Genomic DNA, 13,210 nt, shown 5'->3' on the forward strand with positions numbered 1-13,210 from the left:
TTTTACGATTATTTCTCTGCTGTATCAAAAGCAGTTTGGAGGTCAATAAATGCCGCCTGAGAGCTTGGTCCCTCTCCTCTCCTTACCTGATACAAAGAGATTCTATATACAGTACTACTCCCCAAATTAACAATAATAATAATAATACATATGCACAAATAAATCACATTAACGTGGTGTATCAATAAGAAAATCAGTAAGAGCCGTGAGGAGGGTTCGAACCTGTGGTGTAGTGGTGTATATTTATGTCATAAATATATTATTATCTCATTAATGATTCCTGAAACTGACATGTTGATGAAACTGCATGTTTGCTTGGGAATGCCCAGAGCGCAGGTTCGTATCCTCCTCATGGCTCCTGCTGATTTTCTCAATAATAATAATAATAATAATAATAATAATAATAATAACTAGTACTAATAACAATAATTATTAACCCAGGTGCAAGAGTGGGTCAACTCCTTATCGAAGTTTGGGTCACCAGACGTATACGGAGGTGAGCCCGGGGAGGCTCCTGCGGCCTCTACCGACGCCCCGCTGGTGGAGTGCCGCCCGAGGGCCTCTGTCAAATACTCAAGTCCGGTCCGCTTTGGGGTCTTAACAAATGGCTCCATTATGCGGGAGGCTTGTCCTTCTTCCTCTTCAACGTCGTCATCTAAACCCTCTGATGACCCAGGCAATGAAGATTTAAAATATCGGGACTTATCAGAAACTACCAGCAATTCAACGACGGACGGAGGAGCTTCAGCAGCCTCAACTGCAACAACAGACACAGTACCTCCGCCACCTCCTGTTCTAGAGACGGCAAGAGCAGTTCCTGTTAACATTAAAGCAACTGAGAGTGACCTGCCATTACCACCACCCCCATCACAGCTAATGCAACAACACCTAGGAATTCCGGGTCCTACTGTCATATCTATACACTCGGGTCGTGCCCTCAACAGCGGCTACAGCAGTGATGAAGAAGGAGGGTTCAGACCACGAACATTGCCAGGACCAGGACCTCGCAGATACCTCCCAACACACTTCTCCTCCTTCCGTTACCTGCCGCCCCCGCCAGAGTACCGCTCAGCGCTGGGTAACGCTGCACCTCTTGACTACCCGACCTGCCACACCATCTCCAGAGCGACAGCCACACTTCCACATGGCACAGTTCGCAGTGTTAAGAAACGTCGCCACATATCCTTTGTGTAGATACAAATAGTCGAGTAAACCTTTACACACCTAATTGCCTAAGAAAAACAATATTGTGACATTAATAATGGCATATTACGTTACTTGAGAGAGTGCAGACAGTCTTCAGTGTTCGCAAAGTGGTGTAAAATCCTTACCAATATCCGAAATCAACTTTTTCTTTACTGAAATAAACTTTTATTTAGCAGCAGTTCAAAAAATGATGAAAATGACAATATATTACCTAAAGACATCTTGCATTTTATATATATATATATATATATATATATATATATATATATATATATATATATATATATATATATATATATATATATATATATATATATATATGAAACCTCATGAAACACTGAAAATTCCAATACTATGCTTTACTAAATATATGTGTGGGACTCACATTAGATCCATTTAAGGAAATACTTGAATGTGTTATATCTTGTACACGTTCAGCAGTCTCTCCTACACAATTATCTACATATTGCGTATTTTCATATATGTAAATACTGTATGTAAATATTTTTGTCATAGGCCAAAATTACTTATTTTCATTGTGATAAAGGTGTATATATTTTTGACCTCGCATGAAGTTTGACAAAGAGTTCATGTTTTTATTAAATAAATATAACTTTTTTCAGAACGTTAGGAAACTTTTGTGCATTTTGAGAATGTTAGCTTTTGCACTTATTTATTTTTTGATCACCATTCCCTCCATGGCATACCTTTGTAGCATACCACTATATTGCTTGTTGCCGGAGAGCAAGCGACCGGCGGGCAGGTGTTGGGGGGGGGAGGGATGGTTGTCAGCAGGAGTGGTGCCGAGTGCCACCATACACCACCACTGTCAAGGTGTTGTCATGCACACGTGTTGTCATGTATAGGTATTACCATGAACATATGTACATTCACAGATGTTACTATGTATATGCAGGTGTTACCATGGACATACACAGGTGTTACCATGGACATGCAGAGGTATTACCATTGTAAACTTATGTATATAGTACTTGTGACATTAAACTTTTATTCAGATTTTGTTGTAAATCACTTAAACACATTGAATACTGGATCAAACTATCAACTTTACATATTAAACAATCCTTCTGACAATAATTTCAGAATCTAGATGTTTGGTATGAAAGTAAGTTAATGAACTGGTATGCAAATGAATGGAAGAGAACTGCATGAAAAGGGAGAAATTAAGATTAATTGGGAAGGATTGGGCAGAGAAAGAAAGGATGGGTGGCCTGCATTTTCCTAGACTTCTATAATGCAACGCCTCACTGGCGGCAAAATTGTAAACCGGGACATTATCATTATGCTGGGAATTAATAGGTGTAACCCTATTGACCAGACCACACACTAGAAGGTGAAGGGACGACGACCTCCACTCATTCTCGACTTGAGAATGGTCCAGGACGGACCGAAACGTCGTCGTCCCTTCACCTTCTAGTGTGTGGTCTGGTCAACATACTTCAGCCACGTTATTGTGACTCATCGTCTGTACAGGTATAATCCTATTTACTATACATATTTGCATTGGCATCAAACGTTCATTCAATTTGTATTGTTGCTGAACTCATTAGTACGTCCTTCAAACGACCTTTAAAACGTCAGATGTAACACAAACAAGGAACAACGGTGTCAAGCTCCTTGCTCTTTTTGCTGATGGGCGCGTAAGACACTTGTATTTCAAGGTACAGATATAATGGAATATCATTGGCTAGTAGAAAAAGTGGGTTACTGGTTGTCCATACAACATACTGTACTATCCACCAAATATAGTTCTATAAGTATTATAAGTATAGTTATTATAAGTTACTAGAGTATATAGTTACTATAAGTATAGTTGTGATGTAACTGCTTATTAGCCGACCTGGGACACGCATACACGCCAAGTGTGTCTGAAACATGGTTATCACCTGCACCGGTAAATTAAAAGTGTCATTTGACGGAGAGCGAGGTGGACCAGGAGGCGAGGGGACCACTCGCCTATTGGGCCTAAACCACACTTGTATCAGGAACACGAAAATTGCTCTTGTGCCATACTACCCCCAGAGCCGCTATTGCGTTATTCTTCGATCGGAGATGCTAGTGACCATTAAACAATGCAGCCTCAGTTCAGTGTAGATATTTTTGTTCCCTTCTTTTCCCTTACCACTTCAGGGGGTGTTGGGTTTTTATATAGCTTCAGGGCACTACCTCTCCCCCGACCACTGGGGATGGGGAGAGGTAGGCACCCCTAAGCACTCATATACTTCCCTAACAACACAAACTAAAATACATAAATGGTTAGTTGGCATATCTCACTCACAGGAGTTAAGATGAAAATAATAATGGTTAGTACAATGGAAAAATATTTTGTATTTGGTTTTCTTATATAAGACAGCACACAATGGGAAGGGTGCACAGTATACCATTGATGAGAACAAAGGCTGAAGGCAAAAGCAGCAGGGTGCCTAACCGGCAGGTTTGGTGACTTTACAACAGCATGTATGAAAATAAATTCATAGCCGAGCTCCTGGCAAGGCCCGGAAGCAGGAGGGTTATCATGTATGGGCTTGGTGGTCCCTCTGCCCGCCGCCTTACTCATGGGCTCCGAGCAGGTCGTCCGCCCTCCCGTGAGAAACCCTTCAGGTAAGTGGCTCCCTCGGTGACGACTCTGCATAGGTAGTTAGCTACCAGCTGTCCTGGCTGAGGGTCTCATCGTGACTATATTTCACCCTGTGCATCCATTGCACTGTGATCCGGGGGGTAAGGTGGTCTCCCCCTTGACGTGTACTTGGACTATATTATGTTGAGGAAATACGTCCAGGTTAGGGCTTCCACAGAGTAAATCTCAAGGTTGCTCTTGGTGAGGTCCTTATCTTGCAGCCCGCGTGCACTCTCCCTGGACCATCCCACTCTTCAATTCAGAGTGATTCACAGCAGGAGACACAGCGGCTGCCCTCCATGAACGGTGGCAGCAACACCAGCAGCAGTCACAGCAGGAGACACAACGGCTGACCCTCATGTATGGTAGCAGCAACACTATTTGCTCCAGCAGGAAGGTTAAATTATGTTGATCTTCCAGCCTGCGTTCAAGCAGAGCCGACCAACATTCTTGATGACTTGCTGAATCACAAGGACATTGGTGACTCTCGCTTCAGTAACGGGAATGGGAATAAGTGCTGTTGCTGTTGCTACTAAATTGTCACGAATATGTGGAGATTGTGGGTGACCTTGAACCCACGCATATTTGTGGAGGCATTCTAGACCTCTGTGTTGGTTTCAACGTCTCTCGCGTCTGGTGCACATCATCTATTGTAACAGATTTGTTGTCAGATCATCACCCTAGATTGACTACTCTATGTATCTGAAATATCATCCTGTCCGGTGGAACTCTTAAACGCAAACGGTTCAGTGTTCCTCCGGTTCGACGTGAAGACTTTGTTGCTCATATGTCAAAGTGGTACAGCACTTATGATCCCTCCACAGTCCGAACATTTAACGACGATCTAGTACAGAACATTCAGATATACGCTGACCCTTTAGATCGGCCCCAATAGTCGGAACGACATGAAAAGTTGTAAATATCATGCTATTACAATGACCCCCAAATTGCGTACTTTGAAACGCACTGCCAGACGAGTTGGACTTGCATATAGGAAAACACGTACGCCAGCAATGCTCAAGCTCTTTCAGAAAGCCTTAGCCAAGGCGAGAGAGCGCATGACATTTCAGAAGGACATAATTGCTCTGGAGGAATTGTAACACCGGGCAACAAAAGTCATTCTAGAGCTAAGACAACTCACGTATCAGGAACGGTTGAGAGCCACTGTGCTAACAACACTGCAAACCAGGCATGACAGGGTGGATCTCAATGAAACTTTTAAATTACCGAACAATTTGGAGGATGTTGATCCGGACAATTTCTTCAAAAGATCAGATGTTACACAAACAAGGAGCAACGGTGTCAAGCTCAACAAGCCACAATATAGGACAGAAAACAAGAGAGGCTTTTTCACCCACAGGGTTATAAACCCATGAAACAGCCTACCTGCCGAATCCGTAAATTTACCTGAATTTATCTGAGGGCCACTAACACTAGTTGCTCGACGAGGGCAGGAAGCCGGTGGGTTGTCAAAGTTGTTGTTGTCAGATGTTGTATGATTCCCTCCCTTAGGATTCTCTCCATGAGCTTGCAGATGTGTGATGTCAAGCTGATCAGATGGTAGTTTTCTGCCGAACTCTTTCTGCCTTTTTTGAAAATAAGGATAACATTTGCATATTTCTAATCTCTGGGAACTATTCCTCGGACTATGGATTTCCTGAAAAGGAGTTTCAGTGGTATGCATAGTGCATCTACCAATTCCTTAACGACTTTGGACTGAATTCCATCCACACCTGGAGCTTGTGAGTCTCTCAATGTGTCAATGTTCTTCATGATTGTGTCGCACGTTATGTGTATATCCCTTAATTCGTTCTCCTCACTTCCTTCAAACATTTGTGTAGGGATGGGATGTCATCCAAACTTTCCAGTGTGAACACTGATGTAAAATATTAATTCAAAGTGTTTGCTGCCCTTTCATCGTCCATTATAACTTGGTTAGTCTCATCTTTTAATGATCTTACAGAGTCCTTAGATTTAGTTTTACTTCGTATATAGGCATAGAATGACTTTGAGTCTTCCTTCATGTTTTGGGAAAGTTTTATTTTGACTAAGTGGCTGAATTTAATGTCCTTTATATATCTCATATCCATGATGTTCATTTGTGAATGTATACCGTCTCCAGAGGTTTGGTCTAGTTAAATCTCTTTTTACTACTTGTGTCATCCATCTAGTTCCCTTGCTTTGCTTTCTACTTTTCGGCACATATTTTTGAACGAGTTCAGTGATGATCTTTTTTAAATTTGTCCATGATGATTCCATGCCATAGTCACCTATCAGCTCCCTCCATGAGGTGTTTTGCAATTCTTCTCTCATTCATTGATAGTCTCACTGATGGTAATCTAGAAAGTCATCATCCTGGACCTTTTACGTGAGTTTCCGTAATATTATATCATCTTACAATATTGTGAGAACCCAACGGGGTGAGCTTTTCCCCGACCTGAATTTGATGGATCATACTCTCATTTGATGTTAGCACAAGGTCCAGAATGCTGTTACCTCGAGTGGGCTCTCTCACATGTTGTATGAGAAAGGAGTCCTGCACCAAGTGAAGAAATTGTTGCCCTTCTGCTTGCATTGTTAGATTTACCAAATCTATTGTCTCGTGGTTGAAGTCTCCCATTATTGTAATGCAGCATTGAGCACATTATGCAGGTAAATTCCAAAACTCTGTTGAACTTTAAAATCCAACTTGAAAAAAAATCATCAGGACAGGGGGGGGGGGACCTTTGACAAGCCGTCGACTTTCTGTCCTCTTGAAGGAAACTAGAGTACTCACCTAATTGTACTCACCTAATTGAGCTTGCGGGGATTGAGCTCTGGCTCTCTGGTCCCGCCTCTCAACCGTCAATCAACAGGTATGAAGTGTTATTGCCCTCAGGTAAATTCAGGAACAGTATCTTTTTTGCCTATAGTGTAGGGTACCCTAGCGTTAGTTAACTGTTGCGGGGTTGCATCTGGAAGAGATGATCAGTAGTTGGACCTGGAGTTGGTGTTATAGATTCAGCTACTGGGAACAAAAAGTTCCAAGTAGCACGAGTTATGGTGAGCCCGTAGTGGATTTACCTGGCACATGAGCGGGGCAATAACCGGACTTGGGGGCCAGGCTAACGTATATATATATGTACATAAGCTGCCTGTCCCCGATAATACTAATTCACTGGAATTAGTTGGCCTATGTATTCATTATAATATGCAGGCTTAGTGCTACGGTCACCTATTGCTCGACGTTTATATACTTTGAAAAGTCCTATATAAGCCCTTATATCTTTAAAACAATAAGGTCATGCAGGTATAATCGATAATATGAGGAGAAATAGCAGGAATTTGAGATAAATGTGATGTGAGAGGTTGTGTGGGCGGTGTGGAGGACTAGTTTGTGTGGCGGAGGGTGTAGGTGGTGCGGGTGTGTGCAAGGGCAGGAGGAGCAGGGCGGCCGGCTTGTGTGAGCAGCTCGTCACCACCAGCCACGCTATTCTCTTCTCTACCGCCTCTCCTCTCTACACCAGCCTCCAACACTCGCCCTCATGTACTGGAGTGGTCTCAGGTACGTCACCCTTCACCTCCGGCCCTCTAGTGTCTCCTCTACTGTGGTATTCTCGTAGGAGAGTGTGCCAGACAAAGGCGGTACCGGGAGGGTGGCGTGCGCACGGCCGCGGCGCCCTGCGCACCTCTACACCTTCTCTCCTGTCTCTCTCTCTCTGTAATGTCACCAGCAGGTGGAGGCTACCACGGTGTGGGCGCCGTGTGGGCACTGTGGCGGTGTGGGGCAGCGTCAAGTGTGAGGCGTGAGTGTGAGTGGTGGAGGTGGAGAGCCCCGCAGCGTGGCGGCGGCCGCTGCTGGTATTGATTAAGGATTTACAATGGTGTCTGGGCAGCCTCCAGGTGGGGCGTGTTGCTGCACCAGCTGGCCCCCGGGGCCCTGCTGGCACTGACCAGCCTGCCTCAAGCACACTTGAGGTTTACACCCCAGTGTGGGGGAGGGGGGGGGGTATACCACCACACTACCACACTACCACACTACACTACACTACACTCTGGCCTCGTGTCTTCTACACAACGTTTAAGCCTTGTATAATGTTAGGCTGTGATGGGTTCACTTGGGTTACCTGGTCGATACCTGGTTGATGGGGTTCTGGGAATTCTTCTTCTCCCCAAGCCCGGCCCGAGGCCAGGCTTGACTTGTGAGAGTTTGGTTAGGGTCACCCTTGTATATTGTTAGATTGTTTGTTTTAAAATGGTTTACCATTTTTATAATGTGACTTGTATCCATTAATTCATATGTTTTTCATATACATTATTAAACCTAATTCAAGCCAAGACGGGATGCATTAACATTACTACCTGTTGTCTGTGGACAAAATGTAAGAAATTAGTTAATGGATGAAAAGTTTATGTATAAAAGTTTATGGATGAATTGACCATTGTTAAGCCCCTGTATATATTGTAAAAGACATGGGGGGGGGGGGTACTGACGAGGCCTCCACGAGGGGGTTAGTTACGCAGACAATAAGCCCGTCTCTCGTTCACACCTTCCTGGTAGCTTTGGAAGCAAACAGGTTTACTGGGGAGGTTGCATCGGCCGAGGGGTGTCGCAGCGTTCCTAATTAGTGATGTTGAGGTAGGGTGGCCGTGTAGTGGTGCCGAGGTGTGAAGGAAGTGTGGGTGTTTACTGATGGAGGCGCCCTTCCCGGGGGTGACGTCCCGGGATCCCCACGTGGTGCCTCGGACGGTGGCCTCTGGGTGTGTGCTAGTAATATGGACTATCGCACTCGTTTAATTTGCCACCAAGATTCTCACAGAGATCGTTGAGTTGGTGTAAATTTTGTCCAGTTTGGTGTTCGTGCCATTGAATAAGTTATATATATTCTCTTCCATACTGTAGGTTCAGGACATGAATTACTAGGCCAATTTTAAGGACTAGCTTCAGGTGATGCTCCTGGAGATGGGGTGGTTGTATATGGCTAACTTATGCAAGTAGCCCCTCCCTGTGGAAACTAGTCATACCAAATGGGCACATTTGCTTGCACAGATAGATTTTGTAGGTCATTCTGGAGGTCATTCTGGCATATGGTTTGCAGAGTTACCAGGCACCGATAAAGGCCCCTGGGCACCGATAAAGGCCCCTGGGCACCGATAAAGAGTTACCTTGCGTTGATTCAGAGGGGGTCAATGTCCCCACGGCCAAGTATCTGACCAGGCCTCTTGGTTAATGATTGGGTCAACCAGGATGTTTGATGCGGCTGTTCACACCCTGACATATAAATTACAGCTTGATTGATCAGGTATCCTTTGGAGGGATTTATAGAGTTCTCTTAAACACTGAGAGGTGTTCTCTTCTCTCGCTGTTCCTTTTGTGACCGGGTACCTGGCAGCAGGTAGTGAAAGCCGCTAACAAAATGCTGCATTGATCTTTGCCATGTGAAAAGTGGGCAAGTGTTAAGAGTAAACTTGGACAAAAACTAACAAATTTACTACAAAAAAAAAAAAAGAAACTGATTTCCAACAACAATTAACTTGCGGATCTTGGCTCCTACACAAATAGCAAAAATAATTAAATGAACACGTGAAAGTTACATTAATCTGTTTGTACTGTGACGGGTTGTGGTATCGCAGTTATACTGAACCAAGATGGTATGGCTCTCCCTCACACAAATAAAAAAAAATGCTGCTAATGGCCTTGCAGTGTGTAAGTCGCAGGTGGAAACAAATTAAAATCATCAAATAAATTATTTAAACAATTTACAGAAATATTAACGAACAAAAATGACACATGACAATACTTGGCTATTATATAGCATATCAAATAAGTAAATGAAAGTTTAACTCTAAAAAGATATACTGGTGTACTGAAGATAGCTACCATACCACCACGGCATCAGACACACGGCGTTGGCTGTAGTCAGAAGACAGGTGAGAGACACCAAGGTGTTCCAAGAGCACTAAGGGAGAGACTGGCTCTCCAGGGAGGCAGCACCCTTTATATAGTCCGGTGGTGATGACTCATCCAGTGTCAACACAAGGTGGACATCTGGTCAACTAGCAAACTGCTCGTTTGTGGCTGGCGGCGCCTTTGTGTTGAGCTGCACCACTGCCAGTTGAAGGCGGCTAACTGCTTGTTTGTGGTGGCAAACTACCGGTTAGCAGAGGCGCCTGGCTTGCCTCCGAGTTGTACCAGGCCGTGCCAGGCCCGGGGGGGTACGGAGAGGTGGTAGGACTGATGACTCATCTGGGCCGGTATAGCTGTAGACTTCTAGTGCAGAGGCATTAAAGGTGAAGGGAAAAGGCAGTTCCACTGCTATGCAGGGGATTCACGTGACAGTACAATATGAACAACTTTTGCTTACGAAAGAGTACATGTAAAACATCACAACCTGGGCACGAAACGTCTGGGAGGCAGATCATGTCCAGCTTGCAATGTTGACCCTGGAGCACCTGAGACTAAGACGGTGCTGGTTGGGGGTATATATAGCCCCTGCTAATGATGTTACATCCCGTGGTAACGTTGCTGCTAATGAGGAGCCGGCAGGGTAACTACTGCCGGTGAGGTGTCTGAAACAACAATAATTTGTTTCTAATGTTTGTTGGGATGGTGTTGAAGAGCTGTGGACCTCTGATCAGTGTTCTTTGATTGTGCCTATGTCACCTCTACTCTTCACTGGTTCTATTCTGCATTTTCATTTGTACCTTTTGCTCTAGTATGTTATTCTACTGTGCAAATTTGGGACCTGGCCTTCAAGTATCTTCCATGTACTGTATATATTATTTAATACCTTTCTCGTCTCCTTTCCAAAGAATACATTTTGAGAGCTTTGAGGCGGTCCCAATAATTTAATGTTTTATCATTTCTATGCGTGCCGTTTAGGTTCTCTGTATTCTCACTAATTCAGAGATCTCTCCTGCTCTGAAAGAGGAAATGAGTACCAAGCAATACTCAAGACGGGACAGTACAAGTGATTTCAATAGTATTAGCATTGCTGTTGGGTCTTTGGATTTGAATGTTCTCATAATCCATCCTATCATTTTCCTGGCCGCCTCTATATTTGCTCCGTTATGTTCACTATATCAGGTTGTCAAACATCATAATTCCCAGATCTTTTACTCCACTAAGTACTTGTACTAGTAATTACTAATTACTGTACTCCAATAATTACTGGTACTTCACTAATAGCACTAAAACAATAAGTGGTCTAAGGCATGTTCTTGGGACTACCCAGGTTTGAATCCTCCTCATGGCTCTCATTAATTTTTCTCATTGATACATCATGTTAATGTGATCTCTTTTCGAAATGGAGAGAACTTGCTAAGGGCAATTGGCTCGTGCAACGTAGCTGCTATTTATACCCAGTCCAACATACTCATTTGTCTTAACTATGTTTTAAACATCAAATGATCCCATGTCTCTCTTGGTAATATAAATCACCAACCCTATTTTCAAACTAGTATTTACCCAGTTTTTTTCTGAATCTAAACTTATCTAATTTGTATACTGTACGTTGCTTCGTGTTCATAAATTTGAATTCCATATAAATATCCTTTTGAATACTTCACTCATGTCCCCTTTTACTCTACATTTTGAGAGAATGTAAATTTAGCTTAGCTCTTCATAAGAAAAATTTTCTGATCCATGTGATTAATTTCTCCATACATACAGTATTAGTTTTGCTTATTCTGTAGTACTGTATAGTGTCCAAAGCTGAACTGTGTATAAATTTTTTTTTCTGTACAGTGCTGCTGCAAATGCAGCTGCTGCATACCAAACTGGTCAGACTGGCTACCCTGTTGGCCACACCCCTACTGGTACATACACTACGCAGCGGGCAGCAGGATCTACCTACGATACTGGGTATCAGACTGCTGCAGCTGCTGCAACCCATTCCACTGCAGCCGGTACTTACCCAAGTGCTGCTGCTTCTGCCACATACGATTATGGTTATGGCCGGACCACACAAACTGCAGCTGCTGCCGCTGCAGCAGCTTACGACTCTTCCAAGACCTACTATGCACAGCCATCTTCTGCTACTGCTTATACTGGTGCAGATACTCACTACCACAGTAAGACAATAACTATGATTGATATATAGTAGTGCAATATTCATTTATATTGATATAATTTTTTTAATTGCACAAATATTTTTAAGTTATACAATTATTTCCTACTTTTCTGTTCAAAGTTGTAAAGTTTTTATAAGATATGCATTGTTTCAATCCATTTGTTAGGTGAGGAGATTTTGATGCCGGCTTGTTTGATTTGGAGAAATAAGCTTCATTCTGAGAAAGCAGCAGTTTTTAGTGCAGTATTGGTTTAGCCATTTAGTATTAATGTGAAATTCTTATGTGCTCGTACATAGCACAAGGGTAAACATCTCTTTTTGGTATTCTAAATTGTATCAAGAATTTTGGTAGTGGGGAGCTATCCTAGATGTAGAGCTAAAAAACTGGGAACTTACTAGTACTATGTTTTTCAAGCCTGAGAATGCCCATCTTTTACGGATGTGCACTTTGTGTTCACACTTTGAGATTTCAACTATGGTGATTTCTATGGTTTCCCATTTTAAACTGGCAGATTTAAGCAATAACAGCAGGGATAAAATTGACAAAGCAGACAATGAGTCAAAATAACATGGCTTGAAAATGATTTCCATCTTCATTTCCATCCAATTTTTCAAGACACCCTATTGAATAATAATACTGCCCCCCCCCAAAAAAAAAAAAAAATTCGACAAATACAGTATGTAAAATACAGCGGAAACTCTCGCTCTATGCCTGGCCATGGGCTGCCGTCACTGGGTGATTGCTCCATGAATTGACACCATTGCAAGATTCCCTCACTCCACCATGGCCAAAGTCAGTCGCATACTATGATTTTTTATATTTTTCTGTGACCAGGAAATAGATTTTAACAACTTAATAAAAAAAACGTGCACAGTAGTAGGTTGTCATGGTAATTAGGGTGAGCTGTGCAGGGGTAAACACAACACTAGTTCATTTGGATGCAGTGAACATTTTCATTACTGGTAGTATGATCATTATGATCAGTTACAACAGACGCTTTCTAGTATAGTGACCCCATGTATATGCTGGCATGGTATTCATGAGCAAAATTCAACCAAAATTTGTTTTTATTTTTATACAATGGTAGACTGAATGTAATGGAAGTGGTACAGGAGAGGGTGGGTAGCACCTCACCATTTCATAGAATTAGGTGTACATATCTTCTTTACATACTGTGGTACTATATAATCTTCCAAGCTTGGTGCCACTTTCTGATAATTCTTGTGCTGCTGTCACCTATCTGATCTATGCTACATAATTTGTGATGTTATTCAATCCTTGTTTCTTCAGTCACTGTCTGCCCATCTTGGTCTA

General features: G+C 42.8%; 2 protein-coding genes across 16 annotated transcripts in view; both read left to right on the forward strand.

The window, feature by feature from the left end:
* The window catches only part of LOC123753918 (uncharacterized), a 72,997-nt gene extending 70,774 nt beyond the window's left edge, over window positions 1-2,223 (forward strand). The window contains exon 16 of the mRNA XM_045735888.2: window positions 442-2,223. Within this exon, the coding sequence (XP_045591844.2) occupies window positions 442-1,194 (753 nt within the window). The 3' untranslated portion in view covers window positions 1,195-2,223. The remainder of the gene's footprint in view (window positions 1-441) is intronic.
* A 5,007-nt stretch (window positions 2,224-7,230) lies between these two features.
* Zn72D (Zinc-finger protein 72D) overlaps window positions 7,231-13,210 on the forward strand; it is a 59,746-nt gene continuing 53,766 nt past the window's right edge. For 13 of the 15 annotated variants that reach the window (XR_011223121.1, XR_011223123.1, XR_011223126.1 and 10 more), the window contains exons 1-2: window positions 7,231-7,388; window positions 11,571-11,896. Coding sequence is in view for 12 of the 15 variants with exons in the window: in XM_069306284.1 (XP_069162385.1) it covers window positions 7,369-7,388; window positions 11,571-11,896 (346 nt within the window). In the remaining 3 variants the exon portion in view is untranslated. The remainder of the gene's footprint in view (window positions 7,389-11,570; window positions 11,897-13,210) is intronic. The other 2 variants (XM_045735894.2, XM_069306320.1) reach the window with 1 other exon arrangement.

This window comes from Procambarus clarkii, chromosome 6 (genome assembly GCF_040958095.1).
Source record: "Procambarus clarkii isolate CNS0578487 chromosome 6, FALCON_Pclarkii_2.0, whole genome shotgun sequence".
NCBI classification, from domain to species: domain Eukaryota; kingdom Metazoa; phylum Arthropoda; class Malacostraca; order Decapoda; family Cambaridae; genus Procambarus; species Procambarus clarkii.